The sequence below is a fragment of the Diplotaxodon limnothrissa genome, linkage group LG4 (genome assembly GCF_057381915.1).
Source record: "Diplotaxodon limnothrissa isolate DT_005_m linkage group LG4, D_limnothrissa_male_GT1.1, whole genome shotgun sequence".
Classification (NCBI taxonomy): domain Eukaryota; kingdom Metazoa; phylum Chordata; class Actinopteri; order Cichliformes; family Cichlidae; genus Diplotaxodon; species Diplotaxodon limnothrissa.
In genome coordinates this window covers 546,910-562,918 of record NC_140599.1, presented here as the reverse complement: position 1 = coordinate 562,918, position 16,009 = coordinate 546,910, and the positions used below count along the sequence as shown (strand labels likewise).

The following is a 16,009-nucleotide window of genomic DNA, read 5'->3' as shown; positions in this document are numbered from 1 at the left end:
CAACTTTTATTCATTGTTCTTTCTTAGCATTTTTAGTCATTTCTGTGTTAAAGTGGAGTTTTACTAACCTGATCAGAAGAAGACAATAAGGATTCTTTAAAATACAGGATTAGTTATTGCACGCTGATTACACTTTAACAACAGTCTTTGTTCATGTTTTTATTTTCAGACTCAATGTCTGTCAACTCTCAGAGGAAAACTGTGAAGCTCTGTCCTTAGTTCTCAGCTCTCAGTCCTCTAGTATGAGAGAGCTGGACCTGAGTATAAAAAACCTACAGGTTTCAGGATTGAAGATTCTGTTTACTGGACTACAAAGTTTAAACTGTGAACTCAATACTTTGAGGTCAGATCAAAAGATAATTTGTTTTTTCAGAATTAACCAATTAAATGCATTTTATCCAAGTTCATCCATAAAATGTTGTTGATTAGTATCTTAAGTTTTCCCTTAAGAAAAATTATCAAGACGGGATTTAATATTACACAATCTATTAACACACCTTACAGTATTGTTTCATTGATTGTCTTTTATTTCTCAGACTGAGTGGCTGTAACCTCTCAGATAGAAGCTTTGAAGTTCTGTCCTCAGTTCTCAGCTCCCAGTCCTCTAGTCTGAGAGAGTTGGACCTGAGTAACTCTGACCTGCTGGATTCAGGAGTGAAGCTTCTGTCTACTGGACTAAAGCGTTCACAGTGTATAGTGGAAACTCTCAGGTTAGGATTCAAACTTTTCCACAGATTATCATTTAAAATATTAATTATATTACTGCATTAACAGGTTATCTTTTTGAAGTGAACTTTAATTTACATCTGAGTGGATTATGTCTGTGAAGGTTCTCAGTCATCCAGGTCATCGTAGTCCAAGGAGCTTGAAAAGAAAAGTGTCTGGACTTCTTTAGGTTGCTTGAAGACGTTTCACCTCTCATCCGAGAAGCTTCTTCAGTTCCAGGGTAAAATAGTGGAGAGTCCCAGATTTAAACCTCGTGGAAGTATCCCCACAAGGAGGGACAAAGGACCCCCTGATGATCCTCTACCTAATCACATGAGCAAAGGTGTGAAAATGGGTGTGGGTCACAATCAGCCAAGGTTTCGGATGAGCTCATTGTGAAACCTAGCCCCACCCTATCATGTGATTTGCTGAGGTCAGATCGCCCAGGGTGTGATTGGGCGTTAAGGCGTCTGGGAAGGGATCACAGAACTGGATTATAGATGGCAGACAGTTGTTGTCGTAACCCACCACCTCTGTTCAAAGATGGTTGCTCACAGTGGACATATCCACTGTGAGCAACCCGTTTTCACACATTGGCTCTCGTGATTAGGTAGAGGATCATTAGGGGGTCTATTGTCCCTCTTGGGGGGACACTCCCACAGGGTTTAAATCTGGGACTCTCCTCCATTGGACCCTAGAACTGAAGAAGCTTCTCGGATGAGAGGTGAAACGTCTTCGAGCAACTTAAAGAAGTCAAGACGATTACAGCACCTCAGTCAGAAAATGGGGACACAACATCATCAAAGACCGCACCCACTCACAGCACATACTGTTCATACTCCTAGAGGAATGTGAAAGCAAGGACAACCAGATGAAAAAACAATTTCTATCCAAAGGCCATCAGGGTAGTGAATCACTGACTCATTGCTGAACTGTGAAGATCTTAGACCTTTAAATTTGCGATTTTGAACATTTATATACAATATAATACAACTTCATACAATAAAAAAAAATTTAATATCACATATCCTGAATATCTACTAATGGGACAGTGTTGCCTAACTACTTGCACTGCAAATGCTACATAAGTTTGTTTATTATTTTCTATGCTCAGAGTTAAGTTTATTCTGTATATTAGTTAGTTGAATATCTAGTCGTGAAGGGAACTTGATTAGTAAGAATTTTATTGCTCTGCATAACCACTTGTGTTTTGCGGTGTATATAACAATAAAATTCTTAAATCCTGAATCTTAACATATGTGTAGGTTCAAGTTTTAGAGCTCTAAAGTGCAGCTATCATGTTAGGAACATGTTAGGAATTGACAGTAACACTGAGCACGCAGTTCAAATCTTTATTTTTTACCACTCGCTGCATTCTTGATATTCATGAATTCAGCAGGTTAATGACTGTCTGCAGCATTAATCTCATATTTCCATCTAATGTGTTGAATTTGACTGTTTTATTTGATGTTCTTTATGATCTCTAGCACCAGTTCATCTGTAGGCCATGCTCAGTCCATCCATTTAGTGAAATGAGTGAATGATGTTTAAAGGTTTCAGGTTTCAGAGCTCATCACAGCACAGAAACAGCTTTAGTGAAGGTTACAAATGATCTTCTTATGGCCTCTGACAGTGGACTCATCTCTGTGCTTGTCCTGCTAGACCTTAGTGCAGCATTCGATACTGTTGACCATAATATCCTATTAGAGCGATTAGAACATGCTGTAGGTATTACAGGTACTGCACTGCAGTGGTTTGTATCATATCTATCTAATAGACTCCAATTTGTGCATGTAAATGGAGAGTCCTCTTCACACACTGAGGTTAATTATGGAGTTCCACAGGGTTCAGTGCTAGGACCAATTCTGTTTACATTATACATGCTTCCCTTAGGCAGCATCATTAGAAGACATAGCATAAATTTTCACTGCTATGCCGATGACACCCAGCTCTATCTGTCCATGAAGCCAGATAACACACACCAATGAGTTAAACTGCAGGAATGTCTTAAAGACATAAAGACCTGGATGGCCGCTAACTTTCTGCTTCTTAATTCAGATAAAACTGAGGTTATTGTACTCGGCCCTGAAAATCTTAGAAATATGGTATCTAACCAGATTCTTACTCTGGATGGCATTACCTTGGCCTCCAGTAACGCTGTGAGGAACCTTGGAGTCATTTTTGACCAGGACATGTCCTTCAATGCACATATTAAACAAATATGTAAGACTGCTTTCTTCCATTTGCGCAACATCTCTAAAATTAGAAATATCCTGTCTCAGAGTGACGCTAAAAAACTAGTTCATGCATTTATTACTTCCAGGCTGGACGACTGTAATTCATTATTATCAGGATGTCCAAAAAACTCCCTGAAAAGCCTTCAGCTGATCCAAAATGCTGCAGCAAGAGTCCTGACAGGGACTAGAAAGAGAGAGCATATTTCTCCTGTTTTGTATTCCCTTCATTGGCTTCCTGTTAAATCCAGAATTGAATTCAAAATCCTGCTCCTCACATACAAGGTCTTAAATAATCAGGCCCCATCTTATCTTAATGACCTTGTAGTACCATATCACCCTATTAGAGCACTTCACTCTCGCTCTGCAGGCCTTCTTGTTGTTCCTAGAGTATTTAAAAGTAGAATGGGAGGCAGAGCCTTCAGTTTTCAGGCCCCTCTTCTGTGGAACCAGCTTCCAGTTTGGATTCGGGAGACAGACACTATCTCTACTTTCAAGATTAGGCTTAAAACTTTCCTTTTTGCTAAAGCATATAGTTAGGGCTGGACCAGGTGATCCTGAATCCTCCCTTGCTTATGCTGCAATAGACGTAGGCTGCCGGGGGATTCCCATGATGCATTGAGTTTTTCCTTTCCAGTCACCTTTCTCACTCAATATCTATTAATAGACCTCTCTGCATTGAATCATATCTGTTATTAACCTCTGTCTCTCTTCCACAGCATGTCTTTTATCCTGTCTTCCTTCTCTCACCCCAACCGGTCGCAGCAGATGGCCGCCCCTCCCTGAGCCTGGTTCTGCTGGAGGTTTCTTCCTGTTAAAAGGGAGTTTTTCCTTCCCACTGTCACCAAAGTGCTTGCTCATAGGGGGTCATATAATTGTTGGGTTTTTCTCTGTATCTATGAAGCGCCTTGAGGCGACTTTTGTTGTGATTTGGCGCTATATAAATAAAATTGAATTGAATTGAATTGAATTGAAAGGTCTCCTTGTTATGTGAGCGTGCACAGATCATGAAGCAGAAAGCCTGAGTTAACAGATAAATGATCTGTTAACCCAGGCTTGGGGCTTTCTCTCTAATATTGTTGGCTGTTACCATACATTGTTAAACAACATGAGATGACTTTAGTTGTGTGTACAGTATTGTCAGTTGTAAAGTTAGATTAAACTGAATTGATGTAAATGGATAGGTGTTATTGTATATGACAAAGAGAAAATGATTGTTGACAGATGGATTGTTGTTTTGTGTGTCTGCAGTCTGTCAGGCTGTCTGATCACAGAGGAAGGCTGTACTTCTCTGGCCTCAGCTCTGAGCTCCAACCCCTCCCATCTGAGAGAGCTGGACCTAAGCTACAATCATCCAGGAGACTCAGGATTGAAGCTGCTGTCGGCTGGACTGAAGGAACCAGGCTGGAGACTGGACACTCTCAGGTATGGAGAGAGTGTCTGATAGAGGAGGAAAAGCTGGAAACATTTCCTGTGTCCTTCACTCACTTCTTGTTTGTTCATAACACATGAACTGATCAATAAGAGATATTCCTGTAGGAGATGTCCAGGGAGCACTTCTCCGGGAACAACTTGTAGATATCTCAGTACATTTAGTATTCATCTTTCTATAGAAAGGGTATTAAAATAAGCACTGAATAAAAATAAACAGTGAAAACTGTCAGCTTAGCTTAATCAAAATAAAAATAAAGAAAAAATCATTATTTTACAATCAGAGCTGTGGAAGAAGCTGACAAATAGAGGGAGATGCTTCTCTGCACTTAAACCATACCATACCATAATTTATTTATATAGCACATGGCTGACCAAAGTGCTGTACAGCAGAAATATAATAAATACAATAAGAATAATAAATACAATAAATAAATAACAATAAAATAACAGTGTCAGTGACCCACTAAATCAAAGGCCAGGCAATAAAGTTGAGTTTTTAATCTGGATTTAAAAACCACCACTGATGTAGACTGCCTAATGTGAAGAGGAGGATCGTTCCAAAGATTCGGGGTCCACAATAGAGAAAGCTTGGTCTCCTCTAAGGTTTAGCCATGAGAGCAACAGCTTCTAAGCCATAGGTGTCAAACTCTGGCCCGCGGGCCAAGTTTGGCCCGCAGCCTAATTACATTTGGCCCGCGAAGCCATACCTAATTACTATTAGAGCTGGCCTACTGGTATTTTACAGCTAATATATATATTGTTTAGTATTAAGCTTTGCTTGTTCCATATTCAGTTTTTCAGCATCAGAGTCCATAAGAAGAGATTCATTCTTATATCTAGAGGAATATATTTCAATAAATATTAACGTTAGCCCGCGACTTTGTTCCAGTTTTGAATTTTGGCCCACTGTGTATTTGAGTTTGACACCCCTGTTCTAAGCTGACCGGAGTGAGCGAGGTGGGATATAGGGCGTCAGCAGATCGCACAAATATACAGGTGCCAGACAATTTACGGATTTAAAAAACAGGAAAAGAATTTTAAAATAGATCCTAAATTCAATTGGAAGCTGTTGAAAACACGCAGTTCTTTGAATCTTTGGGCTGAAGGAAGGACAATACTCGGTGTATCAATGCTCAATCAACAATCATTTATTTCCATACAATTCAACAGTTAGAGCATTACAACGTCCGGACGGGAGAGATGCTACCAGAGGGTCAGGCACATGTCTCAAAATGGTGACGGGTTGCTCAGCTTTTTATAGTCTCTAGTGGCCCCCAGCTAGTCGTAAAAGCCAAAACATCACATTTTTTCTCTGTTACAGCGCCTAAGTTATGACCTCGGCAGTTGTTTCTCTGCTTTCTGTAAGGTGGGGGTGTGGAATGTGGTCTGTCTATCTCCCCTGTCTTTAGACACAGAGTCTCCTGCTTACAACCTTCTCTTCATGATTCAACAATTAAGCATGTCAAGAAAACAGTGTAACACATTCCCAGCAGATCAAGGATACAGAGTGATGCACATTTATCTAATGAACTAATATGTGAATATGTTCTGTTAACTCAAAAGTATAATGAGAACTAAACTACATACAGATCACACACTCTATTTTAAAGGGTATAATATGATCTACAGCAGTATTCTAATTCAACTACTTTGATTACATATATAAGGTAACATATAATAACAGAATAATATCACAATACCCTCTTTTGATCTCTCATTAAAGAGATCACTAATAACAAGCACTTCAGCGTTGCAAGGTCCAGGTTTTCTTGATCCTGAGGCCCTCTGTCCCCCTTTAACGGGTGGACCATATGTGGGATGACCTCTGTGTTCACGCAGTTCAGATGCAAGCAAAGTTAGATTTACAACCATAACAGCAGTTACAGATGACACTCCCATCACTCCCCATTTTCCCACAGCTTTATTTTGGTGCTCCAGTTTTCCACCCCCATTTTAATGCCCCCTTATACCTTTCAAATGTACTTAGACTAGAACCTCTGTCTAAGGAGGTTTTAACCTTTATTTTTATTGCTGCAGCTACCAATGTCTTCCGGTTGGGTGATTCTCAGCTTCTTTCTTCGACCTCCGGGGTTAGACCACCCTTTAGTCATTGCACAGTTCTGGGAATTATTCTGCCCCGATTTCAAACAAAGATCTGTGTGTTTTGGGTTCACCGGCGTGTCCCCCTTTTTGCCAAGCGCCTCTCGAACCTCGTTGGTCTGGTGTTCCTGGTTTTCGCCAACCCCTTCATGGTTATTGCTGTGTTTGTGGGATCCATCTTCTCCAGGAGCCCAAACGTCATGACACTTGACCCCAGTTGCTGTCTCGGCAGTCCCTACATCTGTCCCTGCTGTGAAGGGTCCTCCCATCTCCGGGTCCCCGTCTGGTGTCTGTTCCTTTCTCTGCAAGAGACAGAAAACCAAAACACCTCTCTCCCTAGCCTTGATAATCTAATGTTGTTATCCATTGTTCTTCTAATGATTCAAATTTGGTTTAAAATATTATGTTCAGGACTTATTCTAATCATAATCTATGTGTGTGTAAAAGAAATAAAAAATTAGTGAACCCTTTCTAAGTCTAACACATTATAAGCTTAAGTTTTACCATCGCTAATTTATTAAACACACAAATAAAGTCATAAAATGTTCATAACACCATTGTTTGATGTTCGGACTCAACTCCCCCTTTTTGACACACTCCCATGTGTCAATTCATTGGAGCTAGACACTTAAAAGAGAAGGTTAGTGACATCATATCTGGTAACTGGTCCATCCAGAGCTGTAACATTTTGAAATGTACATACAACAAGCCAAACCACACCTTGGTCACACCAACCCTTTTCTGCCCCGAAGATGTCCAATGCCACCCTAGTATGGACTGTCAAAAGTGGCTTTAACGCTGACTATCCTGACAATCCATTTTATAACGTTTCCTGGTCAGATTTGCCAATCTCTGCACCAGGGTTTTAAACTTTTCGCCATTTCCATTAGTTGTTATTTTTATTTAGTTTCGACTCCAGATTTTCAATTTTTACCAGTTGTAATTAGTTTTTACCAATTCTTTGCTAGTTTAGTGTAGTTTTTATTTTCTGAAAATCCTTAGTTTCAATTTAGTTTTATTTGTGTTTTGCAAAAATTAAGTGTAACAAAATCCCAGTTCCATCATATCAGTCATGCTCTTCTGGTTATCCTTGGGTGTTGAGACTAATAACTATTAACTCTTGCCGCACCGTGTGGTCCTAATTTTGGTTCAAGTGAATTGATAACCTTTTGAAGGCGATTGTTTCACACCTTTATTTAGATGTCCCAGTCCTGTTGTCTCGGGATCCATCACGCTGCCTTATCTGGGGTTAGCTGTTTTCTGGGGATGCGGGTTGAGTGGGTGAGCTCTTCAAGGAGGGGGAGTGTGCTCCCCCTGATGAGGTCTTCTAGGTAAGCTAGGTTAACCTTCTTGTGTGGGCTTTTCAAGTGCACTTTAAGGTTAGTGGGATTTTTAGTTTTATAAATGTCCCTCATGACCCCCTGATGACCCAGTATTTCATTTTTGCACACTGTAGTACACATTTTAGTTTTTGCTTGTAGCTCGCATACTCTACTTGCCACTCCTCTAATTCCTGATGTTTCTTAGAGAGGGCAACAGTACCTTTAAAATTATATCACATGTGTGGGGGTGTGGCCTTGCCAATTGTTTTGCCCACCTTTTCAAAATGGCTGGCGTGCCCACAAGCACATTTCATGGAAAAAGAAAGGTAAGCTTGATATTTACATTTAAAATGTTTTGTTAAACTCAGATTTTTATTTTATTCTTTTTGCAAGTACCCCTCCTCGGTGGCGAGAAACTGTTGGTGTGGTCAAGTGGGTGCTCTGGAAACAAACGCTCAGGACAGAACAGTTATCAGTCATGTACTTCCTACAAATTTTGCATATGTTTTATTCCATATTGATCATCTGAGTGTAATGGTACATTTTAATTTGAATTTATCCAAACTAAACACAATATTTTCTTTATTTACTTTGCTCTTGTTCTTTTGCAGTACCACATCCTATCAAATGTCCCTGTCGATTATATTCTACATTTAATAACTTACTATTTCAAGTGAGAACCTAAATCATGTGGACCAATGTTTATTATTGCATATCTCTATTCTGAATGTGGCCAGTCATTCATAGGTATTGTTCAATTTTGGCGATTTTCCTCTATAAAATTTAATTGACTTTTTACAGTGGCCTGCTATGATTAATAATAACATATTCCAGTCATGAGTGATATCAATAGTTATCTCCACTGTAGCATTTGGCATTCCCAATAATATAACATGATACCTTAATCAAAACACAGCTAATATAGCACAGTTTTCTTAATGCAAACATCAGTAACTCAAAATCAGCAACCACAGTGTTAAGTCTGCAGTTCATACTTATGTGAAGCTAGAGTCTCCTCCTCCAGTCTCTCTTATCCTCCTGCTCCTGAAAAAACAAAACAAAACAAAGCGAAGCATCCACCCTTCTCTTGTCGGCTGGGTGAATTGTTTATGAATTGTTTATTGGCATTTACTAATCCTAAAGTGGGTGCAGTCATTGTCTCAGTATCAAGTCAGTCAAAGCTTTTAGTCGTCAGTCCATCCCAGTCCATTCACATGCATACCTCCATACACATTCATACCAGATGTTGCTGATAATGGAGTCTCACGCGCAACCTATTCGAGCATCCATCACCAGCAAGATGACGTCATCATTTTAAAGGAAAACAATTCCTTGTTGTTTTTTTTTTTTTGGGCCGGATTGACTCGGTGCAATCCTTTTAGACTCAGAACTTCTCAGTGTTCCCTATAAGTGAATTTCTCCCAAGCCAATTACAATCATGGAGAAGCACACTTTGCAACTGTTTACAGTAATAATATTTTATAGCGCTTTAAATTTCAATCTTTCAGGCCTTGTTTAAAGAGCTGATTGTTAAATCATGAACTCACAAAATATCAACATATCACCACCGGTGGATCACACCTCTCAGATGTTTTTTCTCCAGTGCACTGTAACAAAAACGAAAACAGACATAACCAACAAAATACTACTAAAATAACACAAACTAGGGCCCGTTGCAGACATGTCCAAGCATAAAACTATCCCTCTCTCGCTTACGAGAAAGAACACAAGCCAAAGCTCACTGATAAAATCAAGCTAGCGCTAAACAAAACCAAACAATCAACCAGAAATTCACAGGAACATTTTGCTTCCTGCCAGGACAATATTGTGTGGGAATGAGAACCTCAGGTGCCGTAACACCTTTTGTTCCTCCTTGAATTAAAACTCAATCACAGAAAATGCCGTACTCCAACCTAACCTTACACTATTAATTCATCATTTTCACTCTGTGCCACTGTTCCTCATCAGGGCTGTGTGAAGCACAGCAAAGAATTCAGTCAAGGCCTTGAGCCATAAACAGACATCACGCACAGACATTGTTTTCATAACCAAACTTTTTTAGACCTTATTAACTCTACATAAATGCCTTCTAGGTGACATATAACACATTCTAAGTAATCAATGGTAATCAATGGAAATCAATGGCTCCTCATAAAAATTATGCATTGGGTGTTTGTGTGCAGCATTTTGCATATCAGCATAAGCAAAGCATTCTTCATTGCATCAGCGTGTATGTGTGTGTGCGTGTGGATCACTCTTCATTGCACAAGCGTGTGCATGTGTATGTGTGCATCACTTCTCAGTGAATCAACATTCCCGTGTGTGTGTGTGTGTGTGTGTGTGTGTGTGTGTGTGTGTGTGTGTTTGTGTGGGTGTTTGTGTTCATCACTTTCCTGTTCTGGTGTTCTGGGTAAACCACGGCCTGAAGCATGGCCTGGGGTCCTGCCCCCCTCCTTTTTCAGTTTGTTTGCGACCATTGCTGCTGCTGCTGCTGCTCAAAATTCAGTCCGTCCTGGTTCTGACCCCAATTGGGGCAGTCCTTTCTCCAGTGTCGATGTTCACCGCAGGTGAAACCTGCATCTTCTTCTGTGTTTTTGTCCATTCTGAGGTGCCTTCTGTCCTCAGTTACTCCTCTTGTCTCGGTCACGCCCTTTTTCGCCACCCGATCATCCGTGTTGGTCCATCACTGTCCTGCACAGTGTGAATGCAAAGTTATCAAGGTCAGCATTCTTTCGCTCGGCCTTACTTTTCATTCGGGCTTGGCGGGCGTCTCGTCACAGCTCTGTCAGCTGACGCAGTCTGGGAATTTTCCCCCGTGTAGTGAAACGGGCCTTAGGTTTAGTGCTCTCCGTCTCGGCTGCATGAGATCACATTCCTGCAGGTCTGTTGACATTCTCAGGTCGTTGTTGTGGGTCCAGCTGTTGCAGCATTTGGTCAGTGTCACGTATGGGGGAGAGCAGGAGTCCAGTCAGCCTCGGCTTTCAGGGCCGGCAAAGCAGCCTGTAATTAAATATGTATAGAAAAAACAAAAACAAAACAAAACAAACAAAAAACAAAAACAAACGAACAGGAAAATGATGTTGTGTTGGCTGTGTTATTCAGAGGGGAGACAACGGGGCCAGGCCCTGTGTCAGCCTTCTCTCCCCCTTTTTTTGTTTTTTGTCTCCCGATATAATCAACTCCTAACCCACCAAGTTGACAGGACAACACCGGTATATGTTAAAATTCTTAAGATCATGTTTAAAAGCCCAAAAAAGGAACTTTCTTTCATTCAGTAATCACTTTTATTAATCAATCAACAGAAAACATGTCACAATTTGAATCTTTTAACCACTAAATTTGTTGCGTCTTGCCTGGTTGGTTAGACCAGTGTTCTTTTTTTTTTTTTTTAGTTAAATTGTTGTCCTGCAACCCAGAGGGTTTCTTTGTCAGTAATGTATAGACTTCATCATTTAAGTATGTTAATTTTTCTTTAACCTTGCTGGAAAATCTTCACGTGTTCATGAGTGTAAGCTGTTTCTTCATTGCGTGTATGTGCATTTGTATAAAAGCAGGTTACTTTTATCTTTTCTCAAACTAGGCGTTACCTTAAAAGGAGCCTTTCTCTCAGATTTCTCTGCTTGTGTGTGTTTTTGTTTCACCTTTTGTTGTGATGCTCCGGACGCCTTCCCAACCTCCACAAGTCCGTTGGCCCCAATTTTATGTGTTAAAACTTCTCTTAATTTCTCCTCTAATTCTCTCCTCGCTGCTGTCTTTTTCACAGCTGCTGATTCGTGCTGGGTGTGGTTCCCATTACCTATAATTTTGCTTCGGCCGCTGTGCTTGTGGGGGCAGTTGGTCCAGGTCCGCAGCTTCCTGTATTAACACACTAAGAGATTTATTTAATTTCATTTTCATCACTGTTAAACAGATAAGCAGGCAACACGCCTACCTTGACAGCGTAAACTGTACGCCAGTCTCCCAACACATTCCTCTCTCTACTCCTCCATAATTCTCCACTGCACACCTCTTACTATCTCTCCTTTTTATTTTTATTACACCACAGAGTAATACACCCAATTATGCCCGTCTATCTCTATGTGGCTCCAAATTCCCTCTTTATTTTAATTTCACACTCGTCAGGGGACAGGCACACAACAATTTCAACCACTGAAACGAGGAATTCAACCTTTTTATATTTCTTTACTAAATCTAGACTCAACGTTTGTTCGCAAAATGTGTCTTGTTCTAGTCCGGAAATAAATGTGAACCCGTGATTACACGGCCGTTCCAGTGTTATTTCCGTAGCTATGCGGGGGCCCTCACCTCCCCAAGTCACCACCTCGGCACCCGGACAACGCCGGTCCTGGCCACGCGTCCACGAACAGGAGGGTCGCCACTCCTAGGGCAAAGTTCCACAGGTACACTAGGCATCAACCTTTGATCCTAAAATGTGTATTTGCTCTAATGTCCTCCTAATCAAACACATTAACCGTCACTGTCACTGTGTTCACGCTTCACACTCTACACAAAAACACACTCAGAGCGCGCCTCACTCACACTCTCACTCAGTGCGCGCTTCACCCACAAGACAGCACCCAGAGCGCGCCTCGCAGCTTCACACACACTCTCTCACCCAGAGCGCGCTTTCACACACACCCACACAACACTTTTCCTCAGCGGGAATTTTACACAGAAACCTCTGAGCTCAACTATTAGATCTTCTGAAAGCACACTGCACCATAGACCAAAATACCCTTTTCTCTGCGCTTATGACCGCCACAACGGAGCAAAGTCGCATCATAAAAGTGATGCTTGCATCCCCGAAGTTATACCAGACATCATAAACCAGGTTTTGCTCTATGTACTTCTTGGCAAGTAAAATTTTACTTTGTTTTATGACCGCAGCCCTTAAAAAAAAACTCGACTGACGCCACAAACCACCGTCAAACCTCTGTTCAATGTACTAAAATTAGCACCAACCACTACTGCACTTCACAGCCGCATATCACCGGAACACGGCCGTATCATAAACCAAACCTACGGACGTGTTTCGCTCTCGCGTTGCCAGTGTTTAACCGCACCGTGAAGCCAGCATCTGCTTTTCCTTAAATCAACTTCTATTTCATAGCCGGCAAGAGCCAGGACGTAACCGACACCATAAACAAACTTCAAACCTCGACTTCAATGTACTGAACTAATGGCCGCGTCTTCAGAAGAAATTCTAACGTATTATTGCTACAGAAGCCAGTATTAGACAAAATTAAATGTGGAAGGTAAAGTGGCTGCAACTAGTCCAACGTAGTATGTTATTAGTATCTCGGTAGAAGCAGATTACTGCAATCTAGACCAACGTAGTATGTTATTAGTATCTCGGTAGAAGCAGTTTATTTAACACACTGGAATTCAGCCTCAACTTATGTTGTTAGTATCTTGCGCCAAAAACCAGACACCGACAAATTTACTGTGAAAATACATGTGACTCAGCGAACAGATTAATTTGGAAAGCCCAATATGCACATTTGGTATTTATAATACAACAGGCTGTGCTTACCTTTTTATTTTTGGACCGGTCCTCTGTTCACCTCGCCTCACGATCTCACCAAAGGTCAAATCTACACCTCCTCAGCACACCAAAGATCCGGGTCACACGGCACCAAGTTGTTGAAAACACGCAGTTCTTTGAATCTTTGGGCTGAAGGAAGGACAATACTCGGTGTATCAATGCTCAATCAACAATCATTTATTTCCATACAATTCAACAGTTAGAGCATTACAACGTCCGGACGGGAGAGATGCTACCAGAGGGTCAGGCACATGTCTCAAAATGGTGACGGGTTGCTCAGCTTTTTATAGTCTCTAGTGGCCCCCAGCTAGTCGTAAAAGCCAAAACATCACATTTTTTCTCTGTTACAGCGCCTAAGTTATGACCTCGGCAGTTGTTTCTCTGCTTTCTGTAAGGTGGGGGTGTGGAATGTGGTCTGTCTATCTCCCCTGTCTTTAGACACAGAGTCTCCTGCTTACAACCTTCTCTTCATGATTCAACAATTAAGCATGTCAAGAAAACAGTGTAACACATTCCCAGCAGATCAAGGATACAGAGTGATGCACATTTATCTAATGAACTAATATGTGAATATGTTCTGTTAACTCAAAAGTATAATGAGAACTAAACTACATACAGATCACACACTCTATTTTAAAGGGTATAATATGATCTACAGCAGTATTCTAATTCAACTACTTTGATTACATATATAAGGTAACATATAATAACAGAATAATATCACAAAGCCAGTGTAAGGAGGCCAGAAGTGGAGTATTAAGCTCAAATTTTCTTTACCAGTTTACCACTTTTACCAATTTTCTTTTAAAAACCGTGCCGCAACAGTTGCAGGTGTGACCGAGTGCCCTGGCCAACCCCCATTAAAAGGAGTTGCAGTAATCCAAGCGTAAGGTTATCAAAGCATTGTTGACAGTTTCGAAGTCACGCCTGTAAAGAAAAGACTCAACCTTCGACAGATGTCTGAGGTGATAGAATGAAGATATCACCACCCCGTGGCCATCAAATCATAGAGCAGTGTAAATTGGGACTGAATAAATCCATGATTTAACATCAGACAATCAAGCAGGAGTCCAATCGAATAAAATGACAGTAAACAGCATCCTCGACATGCAAGTTACAGAAAGAGAATCCATATGATATCACCAAGTCCAATGTGTGACCTTGTTCTTGAGTGGTGCCCTTAACAGACTGAACAAGATTAAAAGAGTTCACTAAGTCCATGAAGTCCTTACCAGGGGCTTCTCTGGGCAAACGACGTGAATATTAAAATCACAAAGTAAAAGGAGATGGTCATACCGTGATGCACAGTCAGCAAGAAAGTCCAAAAAAAAAAAAAAAAACTCAGATAAAAAAATCCTGATATGTTATATATCACTGAGTTACAGAAGAATCAGAAAGAAAGGAGGCAGTTATGACTGTTGGCTTGGATACAATGATCAGTCCTGGTGTCTAAACTGCTCCTCCTTTCAGGGTGGAGCCTGCTGGAGTCCGATGGTTGAGACCAGGTCTGAGGAAGTGTAAGTGTGCTTTTAACGTGATTCATGAAAACAAAGCAGCACACATTCAACCATCTTCATCATTCTGATGTCAGGAGCCATCATCAAAGTGTCAATCAATGAACAGATGATGGATCAATAACTGCAGCTGGATTGTGTTTGCTCTCTCCATCAGATTCCTGTCAACTCACAATCGACACAAACACAGTGAACACAAAGCTCCAACTGTCTGACAACAACAGGAATGTGACATGTGTGGAGGAGGTTCAGTCATATCCTGATCATCCAGACAGATTTGATAGTTGGGAACAGCTACTGTGTAGAAATGGTCTGACTGGTCGCTGTTACTGGGAGGTCGAGTGGAGAGGAAGGGTTGATATATCAGTGAGTTACAGAACAATCAGAAGGAAAGGAGGCAGTTATGACTGTGTGTTTGGATACAATAATCAGTCCTGGTGTCTAAACTGCTCTGGGGATGGTCCACAATTTGCCAGGCATAATAGTATGAAAGGACGCATCTCCTCCATCTCCTCCTCCTCTGTCTCTAACAGAGCAGCAGTGTATGTGGACTGTCCTGCTGGCACTCTGTCCTTCTACAGAGTCTCCTCTGACACTCTGATCCACCTCCACACCTTCAACACCACATTCACTCAAACTCTTTATCCTGGGTTTTGGTTCTATCCTGGTTCCTCAGTGACTCTGTGCTGAGTGGAGTGTAAAGAGTGTCCTCCTGTTAGAGAAACACTCTGACTGTTGAACAGATAGTTCAGTCTGTACATGTCTGTCTCTTTCACTCACAAACACGTTTTCAGATTCATGGATTCAATCAGTTGATGTTTGAAACTGTTCTAAATGATTCCTTGTAAACTTCTTCCTCTTCAGTCCTTTAAAGATGGAAGCTCCCATTATTCCAGGATCCACATGTTGTTTTTCTGAAAATATTGGCTCAATAGTTTTGAATGCAGTTCTAAGCAGAATCTGATTGTATTGAGGGAATGCATGTAGCTTATCTAATAAACAGCAAAGGCTTCAATCCTCATTTGAAAGTAGTCTTGTGTTTTTCCCATGTTGATCAAGAACATGGTGCAGGATGTTGGTAAGAGCTTGGTTCTCAATCTCTTAGAAACATGTAAATATGTGTGTATAGCACTGCATATGTTGGGTATCACTTTA

At 40.9% G+C, this 16,009-nt stretch overlaps 1 protein-coding gene across 3 annotated transcripts in view; it reads left to right on the top strand.

Moving 5' to 3' along the window:
* The window catches only part of LOC146632951 (NLR family CARD domain-containing protein 3-like), a 42,312-nt gene extending 26,509 nt beyond the window's left edge, over positions 1-15,803 (top strand). For 2 of the 3 annotated variants that reach the window (XM_085351907.1, XM_085351906.1), the window contains 5 exons: positions 170-343; positions 537-710; positions 4,191-4,364; positions 14,811-14,857; positions 15,012-15,803. In XM_085351907.1, coding sequence (XP_085208033.1) covers positions 170-343; positions 537-710; positions 4,191-4,364; positions 14,811-14,857; positions 15,012-15,544 — 1,102 coding nt within the window. In that variant the 3' untranslated portion in view covers positions 15,545-15,803. The remainder of the gene's footprint in view (positions 1-169; positions 344-536; positions 711-4,190; positions 4,365-14,810; positions 14,858-15,011) is intronic. The other variant, XM_085351908.1, reaches the window with a different exon arrangement.
* The last annotated feature ends 206 nt before the right edge of the window (positions 15,804-16,009 follow it).